The 19,038-nt window shown below is 43.6% G+C and overlaps 2 protein-coding genes across 2 annotated transcripts; one reads left to right on the top strand and one right to left on the bottom strand.

Moving 5' to 3' along the window:
* Positions 1 to 3,770: 3,770 nt before the first annotated feature.
* On the bottom strand, positions 3,771 to 7,279 carry LOC134008721 (ras-related protein ORAB-1-like). The gene is made up of 6 exons (XM_062448224.1): positions 7,101 to 7,279; positions 6,174 to 6,246; positions 5,994 to 6,089; positions 5,792 to 5,887; positions 5,418 to 5,549; positions 3,771 to 5,239 (listed from the first exon to the last, which is right to left on the bottom strand). The coding sequence occupies exons 1-6, from the start codon at positions 7,112 to 7,114 to the stop codon at positions 5,042 to 5,044; spliced, it is 609 nt and encodes a 202-aa protein (XP_062304208.1). The 5' UTR covers positions 7,115 to 7,279; the 3' UTR covers positions 3,771 to 5,041.
* A 568-nt stretch (positions 7,280 to 7,847) lies between these two features.
* On the top strand, positions 7,848 to 17,603 carry actr2a (actin related protein 2a). Its single transcript, XM_062448222.1, has 9 exons — positions 7,848 to 8,007; positions 9,920 to 10,030; positions 11,470 to 11,685; positions 12,420 to 12,492; positions 13,062 to 13,198; positions 13,446 to 13,595; positions 14,815 to 14,960; positions 15,185 to 15,317; positions 15,859 to 17,603. Exons 1-9 carry the CDS (start codon positions 7,960 to 7,962, stop codon positions 16,027 to 16,029), a joined length of 1,185 nt encoding a protein of 394 aa, XP_062304206.1. The 5' UTR covers positions 7,848 to 7,959; the 3' UTR covers positions 16,030 to 17,603.
* The last annotated feature ends 1,435 nt before the right edge of the window (positions 17,604 to 19,038 follow it).

Genomic DNA, 19,038 nt, shown 5'->3' with positions numbered 1-19,038 from the left:
TCGTTTCGCTTGTGCAGAGTAACAAGAAAGTACCACCAAACCAAGTGTTTATCTTTTGCAACTATTGTGCAATCGGAGCTTGTCTTACAAACTGTGCTTTGATAATTACCCCTTCTAATTCAACACAGTGAAGGACACCAGCTGAGGTGACAATGCCAGACACTGGTGGAAAGAAGCAACAGCCAGGTCTGAATCCTCTGTCTCGTTGGCAGGGGCGAGAGAGAGGGCATTGGGGTTGCCACAGCCAGAGCCTCTCTCCTCTCTCCTATTTTTGGGCCTGGCACCGGTTCAGATAGACAGTTCTGCTGGGGCTCGCGTGGTCATGGTCACCTTCTCATGTTTCACCATCCATCCACAGACCTGAGACTGAACAGAGGGGCTTTAGGACCATAACTCAGGCCCAATCAGAGGTCCCACTGCAGGAAATGGACATCTTGTTACGCGTGGCTTGTAATTACGCATGGAAACAACTTTATAGGCTTGAGTGAGCAATGGAGGTCTCGGGGATACCTCTGAATCGACCAATCCGAGAGCAATTGAATCAAAACTACTTTGGTGGTACCCAACTGGACTGGAGGAACGGGGAGACAAAAACCAAGACGTGGAGTGTGATTTGTTGTACTATTAAGCAACTGGAAGCAATTTTAGTGAAGCAGTCTGAAAATGAGGAGAGGGGGGGGACTTCAGACTAAAACATGAGTGAATTTATTTCCCCAAGATAGAACTGGTTTGATCTTTGACAAGTCTTTGACTGAGTTGGATTGACTGTAAATGCTTGAGCCCCTGCCACAGAGACCTCTGGTGCCTGTTCCACCACACAGAAACGCACGACTGGCACAAAGCACTCTTTTTATTTATCACGTTGCCACGGAAATCGAGGTAGACTCCCTTCCCAAATGCCCCTCCATTGGTACAGATATGTAGACTCCAACTAAAAAAGAGCCACAGAGGTTTGGAATTAACTCAGGGGGTCAGATGGCTGAGAGGTTAGGGAATCGGGCTATTAATCAGAAGGTTGCCGGTTCGATTCCCTGGCCAAATGACGTTGTGTCCTTACTGTAAGTCGCTTTGGATAAGAGCGTCTACTAAATGTAAGTGTAACACTTGAGAACCCCTAGACCCACCCTCCTCTCCATCCTGCACCAGGAGAAAATTTTAGGGGCCCACGCAAGGATAAGAAAATGAGCGACTGTGTTTTTTAACCTAGCTCCTGTGTGACGAGCATCCATCAATCCCCTTGTGTTTTTTCTTTCTTTTTCTCTTACCTGGTCCTACCACCTATCGTTGATTTAGTTTGACCAAAGCAACGGCTGTGAATTCAGGCCAAGGAATGAAAATAAAAGTGTGTATCTTTAGAAAGTTGGGCATGAAGGTTAAAAGTAGAACAGTCTTTCGTTTAGCAGCCGAATTAAAATAGAAACAGACTCGACCATACATTTAGATAGCATGTATCGTTCATGAAATACAGTACAAATATTTTCCCTCCAATCAAAAAAAGATCTCCAGCGCAAACAGACGACTACTTATTTGAGTTAAAAACAAACTAAGACGCACTGTAGAGATGTGACTTTACGACTTGTCCGTTTAGCTATGCATTAGCTAGGACAAGATAATGACTGAGTCTATTGGGACAGTCAGGAGTGAGTTATGTTTGTTTACGGGCTGAGTAACTACTCCGGGGGAATGTATATGCATATGTAGGTTAAGTAAACACTCAAGTCAAAAGGTTGTGTTTACCATTTTGCACTCTTCGTGCCATCACGAACCACAAGAACTAAGGTTTCTTTTGTTGTCTTGACCTATATAGATCAGCTAAAAAAAACAACAAAAAAAACAGGTGTGAATTAAACATAAGTAGGAAGCTTAGTTTAAAAAGAACAGGTGTCATTCACATTAGTCAGGCGTCGTTCGTCATGCAGATAAAAATTCATGGGTGCTTGAGCATTAGGCCAAAGTGTCGAACAGTAACACAGTTTTGATGCATAATGCTCCGAGCTGTCCACTGTGACCGGAACATACGCAGTCACGCAGGCAGTCATCGCGGACTGCTGTTGTCAGAGCAGCCTGCTCAACACTGAATCATCCACAGAGGACTTTACTGTGTGCTTTGCTGCACACTTGGCTATTGTTCGGGAGGGTGTCGAGCATCCAAATGGGACCCTTCTGGGCCAGCGCGCACTCTCACTGGTTGGACTTGGCACAGTGTCACCCCCCCCCCCCCTCGTTCCCCCTGACACCTCCAATAGAATCTGATGATGTTAAACTACAAACTGTTGGGCAACGCTCTAACCGAGTGCACAACCTACTTGGCTGAGTAGGGGATGAACAAGTCACCGTTGACATAATGGGGGTTTGACTATCTTTTTTAAACACGTACCCAGCTCAGATTGCCTTTTCAGCTAAGTGGGTATTGTCTCTTCACACTGAACTTCACACATGGGCTCACTAGCTCCCCTTTTTCCTTTCTCCTCCTCTTCACCCTCCCTTTTCTCTTTTAGTATTCTACCTTCAGGGCTTCTTCAGTAGATTGGGTGAAAGGCTACAGCCTCTACAGCTGTCACAGATGCTTTCCCCCTTCCATTGCCCGGCAACCGAGAACAAATAAAGCCGGCAAACAGGCCCAACTACTGCCCCCCCACCCCCCACACACTCCCCCCTCGCTCCAAACCATCTCCCTAACCCCTCCTCTCTCCGCCCCCTCACTCCCTTAAAACCTCACACCAAAACATCTAGCTCTTTGTCTGCGCTGACTGACTGAATGTATGTTTTGTTTTCACTTAAAAGCAAATTGGGGTTGTGCCTAAAGAGAGGACTGTGGGTGAACAAGGACCTGACTTCACATCGCCTTTTTTTTTTTTTTTTTTTTTTAAACTATACTTGCTTGACATAATTATGGAGGGCTGGTGGGGGGAGGGCACAAGCAGCACGCCAAGCAGTTAAGAGTGTGCCTTTTCTTCAGTCTGGGTGCTTGTGTCTAAGGGGGCTCTGTTGGGTAACACCAGGGCACATTTGGAGCAGCGGGCATCACGCCACCTCGACTGCACTGTTGAGTGCGCCAGATGTTAATCAAACTGGCACACAATGTGTACCGATCTCGGGGTGATCTGGCATGCAGACTTGTTTGTTTTACAATGCAAATTCCACAAAGGTTAAAATGCAGTACAGATTAAGGGGGTATCAATAACTTCCACCAGCAACACTTTATGGTAATCTCAACATAAACCTTCATATATTAGTAAGTTAATAATGATGATACATGGCAAAGTCACTGTACTTTCCGAAAGATGTTTACAAAGTGTGATGATGGAACGGAATAACTGAGTAATAGGTAAACTTCAGTGTCAGATTTCAAGTGCTGCAACTGCAGTATGAGAGACATGTTGAGGCCTGCAGGCCAACAAGAGCTAATGGTGACCTCTATTGGCACACAGTAGCAACTGATTCCCAGATGGTTTGACAACTCTTGGCTTGTTTTGTGAAGTGAAACGTTGGTATACTAGTTATCTATTCATAATTGTATGAGCCACTAATTAATGTAAAGTTACTGTAGGTAAAAATAACATTTAGTTTAAATGTGTTGGAACAGGCTAGTAAAAGTTCCAGTAAAAAAAACATTTGAAACAGCACCCTTTAGTGGGGATTACTATATCTAGGGCAAAGATCATCGTACCTTGCAGTTTAAGAATACTTTCCATTTAGAAACTATGCAATGTGAGACATGTGCATGCAGAATGTGTGTATGTGTATAGAAAGAAACCCCAATGAGACCATTGTTTATCAAAGATCTCCTTCATTGTTTAATAGTAGACATTGTGCCACAAAAATGTCATGTCCGCAGCCACAGATCACGTGCCGAGATTATGAATTCCAGCTACTTGTCATATCATTCATTTCACTTGCTTCTCTACAGGATTAGTTAACTCTTACATATATGTATAAATATATACAGTTTGAAGATTTGATTTTTTTGTTGTTGTTTGGATAGTGAATCTTTGTTGTGCTGTTGGTTGAGAAACATTAGCCGAAGGAAAAAAACTAACTGCATTCAACACCGCTAACGTAGCCCATGGTAATGTAGCATCATGGATGTCAGCTGACAAAGAAAAACACATTGGCTAATATATACAGGAATGTTTCCTACTACTGTATCACATAAATTAACCCATCTACGAAATAAGAGCAAGTCGCTAGTAAGTCTATTCTATAAAGCATAAAGGGTATTCAAACCACACAGCGCGCCAAAGGCATATTGTATCTTGCAACACAAGGCACTGGCACATCGATTAGGGGCAACATTGTGACGCTGGACCAAATGACATTAATGTTCCCCTCCCCCGCCCCTCAAAAAGATATTTGGACTGATGACAGTGCCCAAAATGTGCTTCGGTCATGAGCGCATTCCAGATGCATTATGTGTGTGATCTGTTGGGCCGACATACATGATGCTAATTAAGCATGTGCTAACAATTGAAGTGCTTACTAATTCTTCTTGGAAGGATATACAGTCCATGTCATGCTGCTGATCACTGTGAAATAATACATAACCATCTTAGAAAAATGAATTTTTCTACCTGAAGCATGTTGGGCAAATTATTGTTTTAATTAACTTTCTCTCATTCATAATTTGTTTATAAGCATTTAAAATTTGAATTCAATGTTGCCAGAAATATTTGTATGTATATATGTATCCATGGATGTGTGTGTATATATGTATGAATGTGTGTGTGCGTGGTTAGTATGTAAAAAAAACTAACAAGCCCAGTCGTTTCTGTAGGTGTGGATGGGCTTACCGTTCTATTGCTGACCTTGTCTGGAGGTGGGGGGGACTTTTTTTTCCTGGTATTGCGGCTGCACACACAATTACAACCCAGGTCACTCAGTCTTCCCTCTCTCCCTCTCACTTACTTTCTATTTCCCTATTTCTGTTCTTTCTTTTTATCCCCGTGGAGCTTGCTAACTTTTGAGATAGGTTAGGGGTAAGGGGGGGGGGGGGGGTGGCGGGAGGAGGGATGAGTGGAAGAGCATTAGGGTTGTGGAGGCTTCAGCAGCAGCCCCCAGAGGAAGTCTTGACTGGCGTGCTTTGGATCTTGACGTTGGACTTCTCCGAGCCACCGGCGGTGGCACCGGGGCCCATCCTCTTCTTGATCTCAGCCGCCATGGTCATGAAGGCCTGCTCCACATTAGTGGCACTCTTGGCGCTGGTCTCGAGGAAGGGGATCCCCAGGTTGTCAGCAAACTCCTGACGAAGGACACAGGTAGAAGGGGAAAATTGAGAACGCCAGAAAGGGTGAGATAGGGGAGAGGGAAAAGAGAGAGAGAGGAATGAAGGAAGGAAGGTGATGATGAAGGGATAAACAGACCAATGGAAAATGTCAGGAAATGCTGACCCCTCCACCTACGGCCTGCTTGATCAATACCTTGGCCGTCGTGTAGTCCACCACCTTCTTTGTCGTCAGGTCACATTTGTTGCCTACTAACAACTTGTTGACATTCTCACTGGCATAACGGTCTATCTCCTGTAGCCACTGTTTGACATTGTTGAAGGACTCCTGGAGACGCAAAATGAAGGGGGAAATACAGAAGATGACAACTCAGCACCTAAACATCTAAATCCACAATGTATAGTAGTAAACATGCATACTATGCACATTACTAAACATATCTGGAAAATATCATATGATCTCTTAACAGATGGAGAGGGAGGGAGGAAGCGAGAGAGACAGAGATAGAGAGAGAAAGAGAGCGAGGGAGGGAGAGAGAGTGAGTGAGTGAAAGAATAGGATCAACTGACCTGGTCTGTGACATCATAAACTACAATAATGCCATGTGCTCCTCTGTAGTAACTAGACGTGATGGTGCGGAACCGTTCCTGGCCGGCTGTATCCCACTAAAGAAAAGTGAAATCAGTCACACCATGAGACAAAATACAACCAAATGTGTCATTAAAAGGGAACACAATTCAATCAATGTGCCCTACTCCCTTGTTTGCTTACGATTTGAAGTTTGATGGTCTTCCCGTCCAGCTCTATGGTCCTTATCTTGAAATCCACCCCAATAGTACTAATGTAGCTCTCTGTGTAGGTGTCATCCTGGAGGGGAAAGCGAAAGTATGAGTTCATATATTCGTGGAACGTCGTAGGCTGGTTACACACAACAGGCAAGTCAGTACTTACGGCAAACCGCAAAAGGAGGCATGACTTTCCAACGCCAGAATCGCCGATTAGAAGCAGCTTGAATAAATAGTCACTAAAAGAGCAAGGCAGATATTTCACATATTTTGTCACCAAAGTGCCATTTATAACAAATATAATTTTAAACAGAAATACAGGATAAGGTATACTCTATGCGTATTACAAATTAGGCTACCGCAATATATTATTAAAGTAGTTAATAATGTTCGCTAATATATTCGTCTATATTCTACGCTAACTGTCCAATTGTAAGAAATTAGACAATCTGTGTGACAATCGAATACGTGACAAAGTGAGCTCTACCCCTTGAGCTTAATGTCTAACTAAAACTACATAGATTAAGAACTAGCTCCCTTCCTTTTACATTTGCTTATCGTGTGTAATGTAAAAGTTAGAGTAGTGGTGTTAAATAGGCTGAAATATCAAGTTATTTAGACTCGTGACTTGGTTGAGCTTAGCTAGGCTAGCCAGTTGTGTTGGCAGTCAACAACTTCATCAGACAGCTGGCAAACTAGGCTAGTCCGCTAACAGCAAAACATCAACAAAGCAATTCAATTTACCAATAGCTATGGAAATGCTAGGCTAGCACAGATGCGTCTATTGCTAGTAGTTAGCTAGCTGGTGCTAGCTTGTCTAGCTAACATTTGTACTCGAATTCCGACTGATCAGTCAAAGTATTAACATTAAAATGCATTAAAGTAATCTGAAATCGTTACTTCTAACGTGTCTACGTCAAATTGGTCTACGTTTAGCATGACATTAGCTGGCTGCTATCGCTCAGTGTGTACATTATGTCAGTAAAAAGACAAAGCAGTTGACGTTGGTTTTACATAAACGCTAGCGAGCTACATTAGCTAGCAACCTTACACTAAAAACAAGCTGTCATCGTCACCAAAAAGTGGCACTTACTATTCAGGATTCATCGTTGACTAAACACGATTATCAGTTATTACTTCAGGTACTGTTATTCGTTGTCGTTGATAACCTTGATATATATATAATCCACTGAAAACGAACGCCTTTAATCTAGAACAACTAAACTAGTTTGCTAGGTTGTCGCAGAGAGAACAGCATAATCGAATCAAATATGGCTGCCAGGCTCACCAGGAACTACCAAACTAAGAGGATCATGGATATTGTAGTGTACATACACAGGGACACAATCGAACGAAACTGTGCTTTGGTCTAGGTCTCTTGCAGCCAGGGTCAGTACAATGTCATGAATGTCACATTGTATGATTTAGAATCACAACCTTACGGTATCTTCTAGAAGTTGCTGGATGTTAAAAGTGTTTTGGAACCATAATTGTTGTGAGAAACGTATTACAGTAGGCTAATTGTCCAAACAAATTGCACTATTTGTTAAATGGTAAAGACGTTGATCCCCACAGAATGCAGAAGTTAAGAACATAAGTTCGCCACTGACTCACTGGGTGGTACCGTAAATGTTCTGTTTGTTTCTGTTTAAAAACCACCTCGAAGTAGGCTTAATCTGTTTTCAAATGTGAAAAAAAAAACCTTAAAAAAATGATCAATTAGATGGCAAAATGGCGTACTTTTTGTCATCGAATTTGGGCAAAGAAAGCAGACATTCATAAAGGTGTATAAAAAGGCGTTGCCACTACTTTACTCTCATAGGTGGTGTGCAACATGGGCATGTGTCATACATTCCGGAAGAAGCCCTTTTGCTTTAGTGCCGGGGTGGTGATTTCCGCCTTGACGAAGAAAGTTGTGCAGAGGAGGGCTACTGGTTTCAGGATTCGTAAAAATGGACAGCCAGGGAAGAAAAGTAGTCGTTTGCGACAATGGAACCGGGGTAAGTTCCTATGCAGAACACAGTATGTCATGATAATATGTGCATACCGGCTTATCTGCGGCCGATTTTGACAGTGAAGATGAGAATGATCAGAAACAGGAAGTAACATTGCCTACTAGCCTATTTCATCGTTGGCTAGCTAGCTTATGTGGCTAGTGTTGACTGGGTGGGTTGTCAAAGGAATGTGTCTGTCAGCTTCATCTGCTGAATTAGCTATGCATTATCTACGAATGTATATACATTTGTGTTTTAGGTTGAATGTGGCCAAATGCATATCGACGTATTAGCTATCAGACTGTTTTGTAACTGCTGTAAATCCAAATCAGGGTAGCTGTCAATTGAGATTTTATCTCCTGCTGACATTGCGAACTGAAATCTGCTAACGTTAGCCTGCTAGCTAGCTGGCTAGCTGATATACCTTAAATAAACCATCGTAGTTGGCGCCCCCAAAACAGTACTATATTCTATCCTCACCATCAATTCCACCTAAATGCCATCATTGTGCCACTGTCGATACATTGTAGAATTAACTGTACGGTTTTGTGGTATCTTTGTGGCTATACAGAACGGAAGCACGAGCTATATAGCTCGTCGGCTTCTCCCATTGCCCGTCACCACATGCTTAATGCTCACCAATACAACGTGGAAGGACATACATTTTAAGGAATACAAAGAACTAATGCATTTTTTTTATAAACACGTCGACAGACACTTCTTAAATCCTACAGTATAAATACCTAACTGTTCACAAAGGATGTCGATTTTATAGCCCCGCCCTCGTCGAACCTCCTTTGAACTTATAGGAAGTGTCTGACAGCATCTTTGGCGTTTAATTGAATACTTGGATACAATCTGATTAACGTATACATTGTAAGAATGTTACCTTTACACAAGGGTTATTTTAATGTCTTCTCCGCGAAATATATGACACTTGTTATCTATTACGAGCTATTATGAAGTGGTCTCGAGCTGTAGATCGTAGAGCGCATGTCTTATACTTCAAGAGTGAGGAAGTAAGAAATCTTTCTTCCATGTAAGGAGTTATCAGAACATTTGCTATTCGCTTATAAATATGTCGGTCGCGGTTAATTTTTCATTCATATTGGGGTTTCTTTTGTCAAATAAAAATATAAAGATAACCAAACGTAAACTCTATACGTATTTTAGTTGTACTAGTCAGCACCTTTTGGGTTACAGAATTGACCCCAACTACACGGGGTGTCATAATGTCTACTACATCATTTTGCTCGAATCTTGCAGCTACCAGGTGGCTATTTATAGCTAGGTTGATATGACCGAACATTTATCCTTGTATAAATTAAACTTGATCCTTTTAAAACTAAATTAATAACTTATAATTAAGTCCACAATACCTCTTGGGCAGTAATATATACATGTTAAAAACATTATTTGAGTTTATGAAAAGGCATTTATTAACCAATACATTAGAAGATACAGGATATAAGCGTTGTATGGTTGACCTAATCCCTCAGATATGCTGCAGGTGAAGCAGATCTGGAATTGATTTGGAACTGATAGCACTGCTGTGTACCTCCCTCCTTCCTGAAAGTTTCAGAGACTCAGCCAGTTAGAGTGGATTGTAACTTCAGGCCAGTTTGACTGGAGCATTACTGCACTATTGATGTGTCTAGGCACAGAGTCAAGGGTTTGAAAGGCGATGTTATAATGAAGGTTAAAAGTTGACAGCAATTTTCCCTCTGCCTTTTCCTGTATATTCATTGATGTTTGGTCAATGATGGAAGGAATGGATATTTTGTAGACCTAACATATAACCGTAAATCAATCAAATATGTCAAAGGCCGAGACAATAAAAATGTGCGTGGTTGCTGCAGTTTAAACAGCAAAGACAAACACACTTTATAAATGGTTGTCTCTCTCCCTTCTATCATAGTTTGTCAAGTGCGGCTATGCAGGCTCCAACTTCCCAGAGCACATATTCCCTGCGTTGGTTGGCAGGCCAATCATTCGCTCCACAGCCAAAGTGGGAAACATTGAAATCAAGGTAAGAATCCATAGGCTACTTGAAGAAATGTCTGTGTGTGTGGTTCAGATCTTACAAACCAAAATGTGTTTGCACCCATTATCTAAAGTCTACTTGCATCATTCCTGTCACAGGGTTATTTTTTTTCATGAAAGGAAATTGTTTTAGTGTCAATAATTTGATCTCTGATTTAACACCAATTGCCCAATTTTACCCAATTCATGAGCACTGACCCAATGAAGAGGGAAGTGCTCAAATGTCTGCCCCGTGACTCATGTTGGAACAACTCGACAAGACTACAAAATGACCATCTGCCCAGAGATGCCCTGTTGATTTCTTTTCAGACCAACCACTTGATTAATGCCGCATGTTACTCTGATACACCTCACTTTGCAATTATATTTCATCATTCCTTCTACATCCATAATTTGTGTCGAGTATCTTTCTATGTTGGTGTCCTCGGGAACACGCGCAGAACAAGAAATATTTTCACAATTTGTTGACTTATTCTAGATTTCGCACCTGAACTTGATAGTGGATAGTGTTACTCATTAAAGTTTCATCTTGATAAGTTTTTATCAAGTTCGTATTTATCTCCAAATAGGTGGAGCATGCTTCACAAACACACACATCCACATATTTCACAGGTGACCGAGCTCCTCTGTTCTTCCTCCATCTTTTGACCTTCTTCCACCTATCTATCTCTCTCTCTCTCTATGGTTGAGGTAGAATAACAGAAAGATGGTAAGTGTGAATGGGGTGTGCTTGCGTGAGTGTTTTTTCAGTTACTCAGGCTCAGTTGTCTGCTCTTGATGGTGGCAGAGGTGAGCTAGCTTGTCATCTCAAATTAAATGGATTCTCTTTACTCTGTGGATTGTTTTGCATTAACTTACTTCTATTACTATTACTTCTATGTTCGTCTTCCCCAGTCTTGCCAACTATTTGTTGTAATTGTATTTCCTTTTAAACATTTGACTAACAAATTTGAACATGTGATAGTTTTGGCTGCAGCTTGGACAGCAATAATTGCAGAAGGAAATCGTGATGGCTTTACAATCTTTGCATCAGTCCACTGTCCTCTGTGATCAGTGTCCTGACACTGATCACATACTTAATGTCCACACAACACAAGAAGAGGGACCTGTAGGTAAAGAGGTGTAGGACTAAAGAGTTTGCTGACTAACTTCAATTTACGAAAAGACCTGAGTCTTTCATGTATAGTGAGTGGCATGTGAGTTTTGAGGCTTGGATCTAGTTCCTCTTTGAGGGATTGCATCAAGGGTGTTCTGCAGTGTATTTTGAGGTGATGCATGTACAAACATGACTAACCCAGTGTTCTAATCCTCTATCCATCTATCGAGCCTAATGTGGTCTGCAGCCCACTCTCCATGTGGCTATTAGACCGTTTAGAAGCCATAACCTTTTTTGCTAACTTGACCTTTGACACATGCTCCTTTCAGGACCTGATGGTAGGGGATGAGGCCAGCGAACTGCGCTCCATGCTGGAGGTGAACTACCCCATGGAGAACGGCATCGTCAGGAACTGGGATGACATGAAACACCTGTGGGACTACACCTTTGGCCCCGAGAAGCTCAACATCGACTCACGCAACTGCAAGATCTTGCTCACCGAGCCACCGATGAACCCCACCAAGAACCGGGAGAAAATTATCGAGGTGAGTGCGTGGAACAGTTTTTTTATTTGTTTTAAGTCCTTTACGATAGAGGGTCCAAAATGGAGGAAGATTTTTACATTTGAACATGGCACCGGCAATCACAAAATGTATCAGTGTGTATGCTGGGGGGGAATACTTTGTGTAACAGTCTAATTCCTCAAGCCAAACCCTTTAGTGCTAAAACTAAAATGATATTTTTAAGCTTAAATAGTGTATCACCAAAACAGTGGCTGTCTTAGGTGCATGACCCCTTTATACTTACCACTCAGAGTGGGCACTTAAAACTTGTTCAGTCACTGCATTTATTCTTTTATTCACAAATGTGTTTATTCATTTAACAGGTATAGTGAAATGTGTTGTACATTAAGGACTCACTGCACTTATTCTTGATGCCAACTACGCAAAACCCCACTAGATAGGTTAGGAGGGTACATCTCAAAACTGCCATTTATTCGGACTAACACAGCCCTAGCAACCGCTCTCTGTGGGTGTCGGTCACTGTTTATAAATGATTCAGGCCAACCTCAGAGGGATTTCAATATAGAGCTAAATGCGTGGTGCCCTGGGCGACCATTTGAACCCCTTCAAAGACTATAAACCTATATAAAATAGATGTTTTAGGAACGTTTATGATTTCTGGGTCATTTGTCCTTTGTGTATGCTTTTTGTATCCATGGCAGGTGACTGATTTTTTTTCTTTTCACATGAATTGACACTTTTCTGTGTTGCTGCAGGTGATGTTTGAAACGTACCAGTTCTCAGGAGTTTACATTGCCATCCAGGCTGTGCTCACGCTCTACGCTCAAGGTAGGTTTACCACCTGAAAGCCTAACGAGGCCACAAAAAGGAAGCTGGGGGTAACCTATCGGGAGGCCGTAAAATGTGACCTCACGGAGTTATGTGGAGCAGATATTGAAGAGCCTACAACAAAGTGAAGCTTCGGCCTCCGTCCTCATCAAATACCCATTTCAATTGGGATCTTTCTTTACCAAGATCAAGACTCGGCTGAGTAGAGAGCGTGTCTGTCAGCGTCGGGTCCTGTCTGACACAGCTGCGGGAGGAACACAGTCCGCCTGTGTGTGACCGTCATGTATGACCCTTTCACTGGCGACACGAGAGTAGAATTTGCAGTCGCCAGTAGTTACCTCGTACTTTCCCCTCGTGCACAATCGTCGTGTAGTAGACCGGTTCGATAATAAATATGTGTGCTTTGTTTTGTGACGGAAAATGAAGTGTAATGTGAGGCAATGTTATTGCTCACGATGATCATCGGCTCCAAGCGGTACTGTGTGTGAATGTTATTTTATGTTATTGTACAGAATAAAGGGGGAAAGATAGTTAGGGTTATACTCATGGCCGTTGTTGTTGTCCTTCAGGTCTGTTGACTGGTGTGGTGGTGGACTCCGGGGATGGCGTCACCCACATCTGCCCCGTGTATGAAGGGTTCTCGCTGCCCCACTTGACCAGACGCCTGGACATCGCAGGAAGGGACATCACACGCTACCTCATCAAGGTCAGCCTTCAATGTCACCACCTCTTGGCTTCCTTTGCCACTCTTCCCTTCATGCGTTTCATTTTTTAAAATATATATATATATGTAATCACAAAGGGGACATGGGTAGGTTTACCATTGAAACATTTTAAAACCTAACCCTGACAACCAAATTCAAGATCACTTTGTTATTTCTTCGAGGCAGCACAAAGGCCTTTTTTCTTCTCAGTTTTCCTGACCTGTGGCTTTTTATTCGACTGCTCTCTAGTTGCTGTTGTTGAGGGGCTACGCCTTCAACCATTCGGCCGACTTTGAAACGGTGAGGATGATGAAGGAGAAGCTGTGCTACGTGGGCTATAACATCGAGCAGGAGCAGAAGCTGGCCCTGGAGACCACCGTGCTGGTGGAGTCCTACACGGTCAGTATCACCATCCCACACCTTCCCACCTAACTGCTTAGGTTTCTCCCCCAGTCATCTTAGCAAACAGGGGGGTGGTCATAGATAAAGGTGGGTTTCCATTTTCTTATCTAGACTTATCTACGGTAAAAGCCTCGGAAAGGTTGAGGGGGAAAGAAATCTCTTTGTAGCCGTTCCAATTTGTTCCCCTGGTGAGGACAACCTCATACTTGACACGCGGTTTGTTTAGGTGTTAACTGTTGACATCTCCTAGGCTAAATGGGTTGACAATGAGGGTCAAAATGGAAATGGAGAGGAGTGGAGACCACATTGTCCAGGGGTGGGGAGGGGACCTCTGAAGCGAGCTCTGGGAGCCCACAGGATACTTGACCACGTGCACACATCCCTTCACGACTCTCCGAGGTAAACCGCAAGAGAGCCGCAAGACCCCGAGATGTAAACCATCGGAGTGGAATTTTCCGTACGTGAGGTCCAGCACACCTCCCCGTTCCCCCCCCCCCCCCCCCCCCCCTGACCAAAATCGTCTAGAGACACAGGCCCGAGGCGGGACGGAACAAGGAGCACCACTGTAGCGTTGGAAGAAGGGCTCTACCCAACCCGCCCCTCCCAGCCCATCCACGGGCTTGACATCATTTCCTGTGCAGGCCAGACTCCCACGCCACGTGCTGTACTGGTTTCTGTTTCCTTCTCTGGTCTCCAGACTCGGAGCCGTCAATGGGTCCTTTATGCTCCCTCCCACAGTGTTCCGTCACGCTTTGTAAAAGGTCTTCTGTGTCAGGAGCTTCGTCCACAGAGTTCGGCTAGCTCCTCAGTATCGCTAGCCAGCTAGCCATTGTCCAAACATGGTCTGTTGATGTTTGCCAGATAACGAAAACATACCTTACCGGTATACTTTTAGGCACTTCAGATTGGTGGAAGTCCAAAGTTGTCTTTAGTAGCCACGACACTGTCCATTTAAAGCCAGTCTTGCTTACTGCACCTGTAAATGTTTATGGTTCTGTTAAACTAAACACGAAAATCTCCTTTTTTGAAACCTTGCTTAATACTCCCACACGTTGATCCTGGTCTTGATTTTTATTTATTATTTGCTTAAAATATATGGTGGTAAAATGGTGGTCCTATATCTTTTTGGCCTAAGTGGTTAAAAACATGACAAGAAATTGCGTAAGGTTGCGATGTCGCCGTGTAGACTGACCCTGTGGTCCACCTCCTTTCCCAGCTCCCCGATGGCAGGCTGATAAAGGTCGGAGGTGAGAGGTTTGAGGCCCCCGAGGCTCTGTTCCAGCCCCACCTCATCAACGTGGAGGGCGTAGGAGTGGCCGAGCTGCTCTTCAACACCATCCAGGCGGCCGATATCGACACCAGGTACCTCGCGGTTTATCTCCCTACCTCCATCCCCTCTGTTGGACCGTCGGAGAAGTCAGCCGTTACTGATGTTGAAGAAAGGCTCGCCTCCCCCCTCCCCCAACGCTTCTGCTCTGATCTTGTTCTTCCTTTATTTATTTTTAATTTTTTCTTGCTTCATCTTGTCCTCTTCTTTGGTTGATGCATTGTTTTGCGAAAAACCCTTCTTCTGCTTCATCCGTCAGGTCTGAGTTCTACAAACACATCGTTCTGTCCGGTGGCTCCACCATGTATCCCGGCCTGCCCTCTCGACTGGAGCGCGAGCTCAAACAGCTGTACCTGGAGCGCGTGCTGAAGGGAGACGTCGATAAGCTCTCGGTGAGAATGCGAGGCAAACATGAGCACCTGTCGCAAACCCATGTTACTCATGTGTATCTCAAGATGGCATGTTTTAGGTACATTTGAGTATGAACTGCATTTACAGTCTGCAGTATATCGAGATTGTCAGAACACTTGGCTCAAAGGGTGTGATGCAGTTGTTTGATGAGCCACCAGGAGGCGGTGTTGTCTCAAGTGGGGGATATGAGTCGAGAACTCGCCTCGAACACTGAGGAGTAACTATCTTTGTCATGGGACCGTTTTTTAAATCATGCGCTTGACAACGAGATGAAAACATAATGTCTCATTGTCCGCTTCCCTGGCACCCCAAGACGCTTCTTACTCGATTTGGCACAATGATTGCCCATTTGCAGCATCTGCAACGAGAGGCCTTCTTCTAGTTCAGGGAGATGGCTTTCTAACCTGTAATTATAAGACAATCTAACACCTATTTTTAGTAAGAGGGAGAGGGGGTGGGCTAATAGGCATGTCTCCTCCTCCTCTTAACACGCCACCCTTTTTATTTTCCGTCTCCTCGCAGAAATTCAAGATCCGGATTGAGGACCCCCCTCGGCGCAAGCACATGGTGTTCCTGGGCGGGGCTGTGCTGGCCGACATCATGAAAGACAAGGACAACTTCTGGCTGACGCGAGAAGAGTACCAGGAGAAGGGGATGCGCGTGCTGGAGAAGTTGGGAGTCACCGTCAGATAAAGCGCCCCCTCCAGAGGTGGCTCAGCCCCCGCCTCTCCTTCCTCCACCTCCACCTGACATCCACTGGTCACTCCCTTCCCTTCCTCTCCACAGCCACTCGCCACCTTTTTCCTAGTTTCACTCAGCCTCTTTTCATGGCCGTTCAGTGAGGGAGGTGTGTGTGTGTGTGGAGGGGGGGGGGGGCGGGTTGTTTGGGTTGAAAGGTGGGGTTGGGTGGAGGGCTGCGGGGTGGGGGGGGGGGTGGTTCGGGGTTGAGTGCCAACAACTCGCCTGGGAATAGTTTTAATCGCCTGCCTATTTTATTGAGTCAAACAGTGATCCCAGGAGTTATTACTGTTCAATTTATAAAGGGTATCAAATGCCCTGTGTTGTTGGGAATTTAGGATTTACGGGCCCTTGTCGAGGCAGTTCCGCCCCATTTTGTAAATCTTCCCTTACACCTATATTTGTCCTTTTTTTGTTTTGTTTTTCAGGATGTTTGCTTACTCCTCTTGATGCTCCTTTATTTGACGGGTACTCTTTTTCCCCCAAAATTTGATCTGATCGATCCAACATCGATCGGGGGACTAAAGTTTGAAGTAATGCTTTATGAAGGTTGTGAGGAGGTCATGAGAGGTCAGTGTTGGGGTCTCTCTGATCACCTTCACCTCTATATCCGGTTATGAAATCCAGTCAGCCACCATGGATCAACACAGAGCTTGATGAAGAAGGAAAAAATAAATAAAAATAAGTTTCCATTCCCTCACGATATAAAAGGCATTTCATTCCATTGATGGCATAATCTGTCATGTTAGATTCCAGCAGGGGACTGGTCATCTTTTCTTTTAAGTTTTGTTCACATACTTTGCCGACTCGCTTTCTGTTTTTGGAGGATATGTGTTGCCTTCTTTCTGTTGGACTGTATTGTTTGTATGTTATTTTTTATTTTTTTGCAGTGCATTATTCCCCATTGCTCTCTCAATTAGAGTGAGGATGGGTTGCATAAAGGACACCGTGATGGTTATTGGAAAAACAAGTCGTAGTGTTTGAAGGTTTAGGTTACTTTCTGCCCTTAATGACTGATCTAGATGCAGATCTTCTCTATCATATCCACATCCTTAACAATTGAGGGAAAACAAAACCACGTCTCAGATCAGTTGCTAAGAGCAAAAGGAAACCATATCCGGTTTTTAAAAGGAAGTCATTATTCTGAGACCAACAGGAACTCTTCTATGGTCTCAGGCACTATTGAAGGTTTAATTTGTGGGTCTTGGGTAAAAATGGGAAAGGGGGTTTGTTGTGGGGTATTGAAATATTTGTAATAATAAGAATTTGGTGTCAGTAGACATGAAGACCGCGTAAAAGCTGGTATTTACGTTTTTTCGTATTGGTTCTCATATGTATATCGGCCGCACTTCATACACAATATATATGTCTACATTTCTCTCAGCAAAACGGTCATCCAGTGCTAAGTGCAGTTATTGTAGCTGGATCCTATTTTGGTTGTTTCCTTTTGTTTTTGATTTTATTTTTGTTTCTGTTCATACTGTAACTGCCTACCGCTGATTTAAATAAAGCAAAGTGATTTATAAGTACCTGGTGGTGCTCTGTCTTTGAGACGGGAACATGTGGTCACCATAAATACTTGACATTGTCGTTGACAGTGTTCCCAAATAAGACTGAATTGGGGGAGGGACATGAATGACATTCACATACTTATACAGTGCCTTAAGAGAACCTCAGGGATTCATACATTTACATAAGGATTTTCCCAATCATAAACACACACCATACTCCACACTTAAGGGAATACATTGTGTAGAAAGACAAATACAAAACTTAAACATAAATCACCCACCTGAAATGCTTGGGGGAAACACTAACAGCACTGTGAGTGTTGAGATAGGTTTGTACAAATTGGAAACCTACATTTGGCAATGTTTTATCATAGCAATCTTGCCACAACTTCTTCATTACATTTTTAGTAGGAGTTTTAATTGGGCCATTCTAGGGCATTTACTGTTTAGCTCCTTAGCCTATCCAGTATCGTTTTGGTGGTGTGCCATGGCTTGTCATGCTAAAAGGTGCACCACGATCCTAGTTAAAGCTGGCAGCAGGTTTTCCTTCTAAGATCTCCTCTACATTGCTCCATTTGTCTTCCCATCTATCATAACAGGTGCCCGTTGAGACATCCCCATAACATGATGCTCCAGCACTGTGTTCTTGGAATGATGTGCCAAGTTGGGTTTGCACTGAATGCTCTACATTTAGGACAGACAGTCTCGTTTTAGTTTTGTCACACCACAAAGGTTTTCACCACATCTACAGTCTCTTGAATGTTTTTGCCTATTTTTAAATTGAGACAAGTGGAGTTCTTGAGTAATGGCTTCCTTTTTGGCATCCAACCATACAGACTCGATTTGTGGAGTGTGTGGTATGTTGTTGTCAACACTTTGACCAGACTTGACCATAAAAGAAGTGTTGTATTTATGGCAAAAATGTGATAAGAGCATGACTAGAATGCTAAAAGTACAAGAGATTTGTATATTGTTTGGGGAATGCTAGGTGGGGTGAGAGGGGGGATGGAACTTTGGAGCTTTTCTGGAGATGCACCGTTGCAGAACCAAGCCTGTTCGGCCGCTCTCTTTGATGTGCATCGTTGCCGTAGAGCTGAGCTTGGAATTCCCACCCATCAAGGTCTCCAAGGCAATGGCCTTTCCACACAAGAGTGATTCCCTTTAGCCGTCTGACATGGAACATCCCTCCTCAGCTTGGCCTATTCTCATGAGTCGGTAGAACGGTAAAGTTAGTGTCACGCTAAAGAGATATAACACACTTCCAAGGCCGACCGAAATACCTGTTAGTCTGTACAAAGCAGTGGTCCCAGTCCAAAGATAAGACATGCGAGAAACCCCACAGACATTAGGGCAAGCTGGAGGCATAGTAAGAGAGACACGGATTAACAGAAGACCCTTTGAACTGTCTGAGGGTCTCGGGAACAAGGGGAGTTTGGGGAAGCAGGGGTGGGGG

This window comes from Osmerus eperlanus, chromosome 22, assembly GCF_963692335.1.
Source record: "Osmerus eperlanus chromosome 22, fOsmEpe2.1, whole genome shotgun sequence".
In the NCBI taxonomy this organism is placed as follows: Eukaryota; Metazoa; Chordata; class Actinopteri; order Osmeriformes; family Osmeridae; genus Osmerus; species Osmerus eperlanus.
Note: the sequence above shows the minus strand (reverse complement) of the source record. Positions and strands in the feature narration are given on the sequence as shown.

What these genes read in the sequence shown, in the direction of transcription:
- LOC134008721 (XM_062448224.1), bottom strand. An exon ending in TTTATGATGTCACAGACCAG is followed by an intron (nt 5,550 to 5,791) that starts GTCAGTTGATCC and finishes TTGCGTCTCCAG; the next exon opens with GAGTCCTTCAACAATGTCAA. An exon ending in TGGACTACACGACGGCCAAG is followed by an intron (nt 5,240 to 5,417) that starts GTATTGATCAAG and finishes GTCCTTCGTCAG; the next exon opens with GAGTTTGCTGACAACCTGGG.
- actr2a (XM_062448222.1), top strand. Translation starts at nt 7,960, where the DNA reads ATGGACAGCCAGGGAAGAAAAGTAGTCGTTTGCGACAATGGAACCGGG. An exon ending in GCTCACGCTCTACGCTCAAG is followed by an intron (nt 12,493 to 13,061) that starts GTAGGTTTACCA and finishes GTTGTCCTTCAG; the next exon opens with GTCTGTTGACTGGTGTGGTG. An exon ending in GCGGCCGATATCGACACCAG is followed by an intron (nt 14,961 to 15,184) that starts GTACCTCGCGGT and finishes TTCATCCGTCAG; the next exon opens with GTCTGAGTTCTACAAACACA.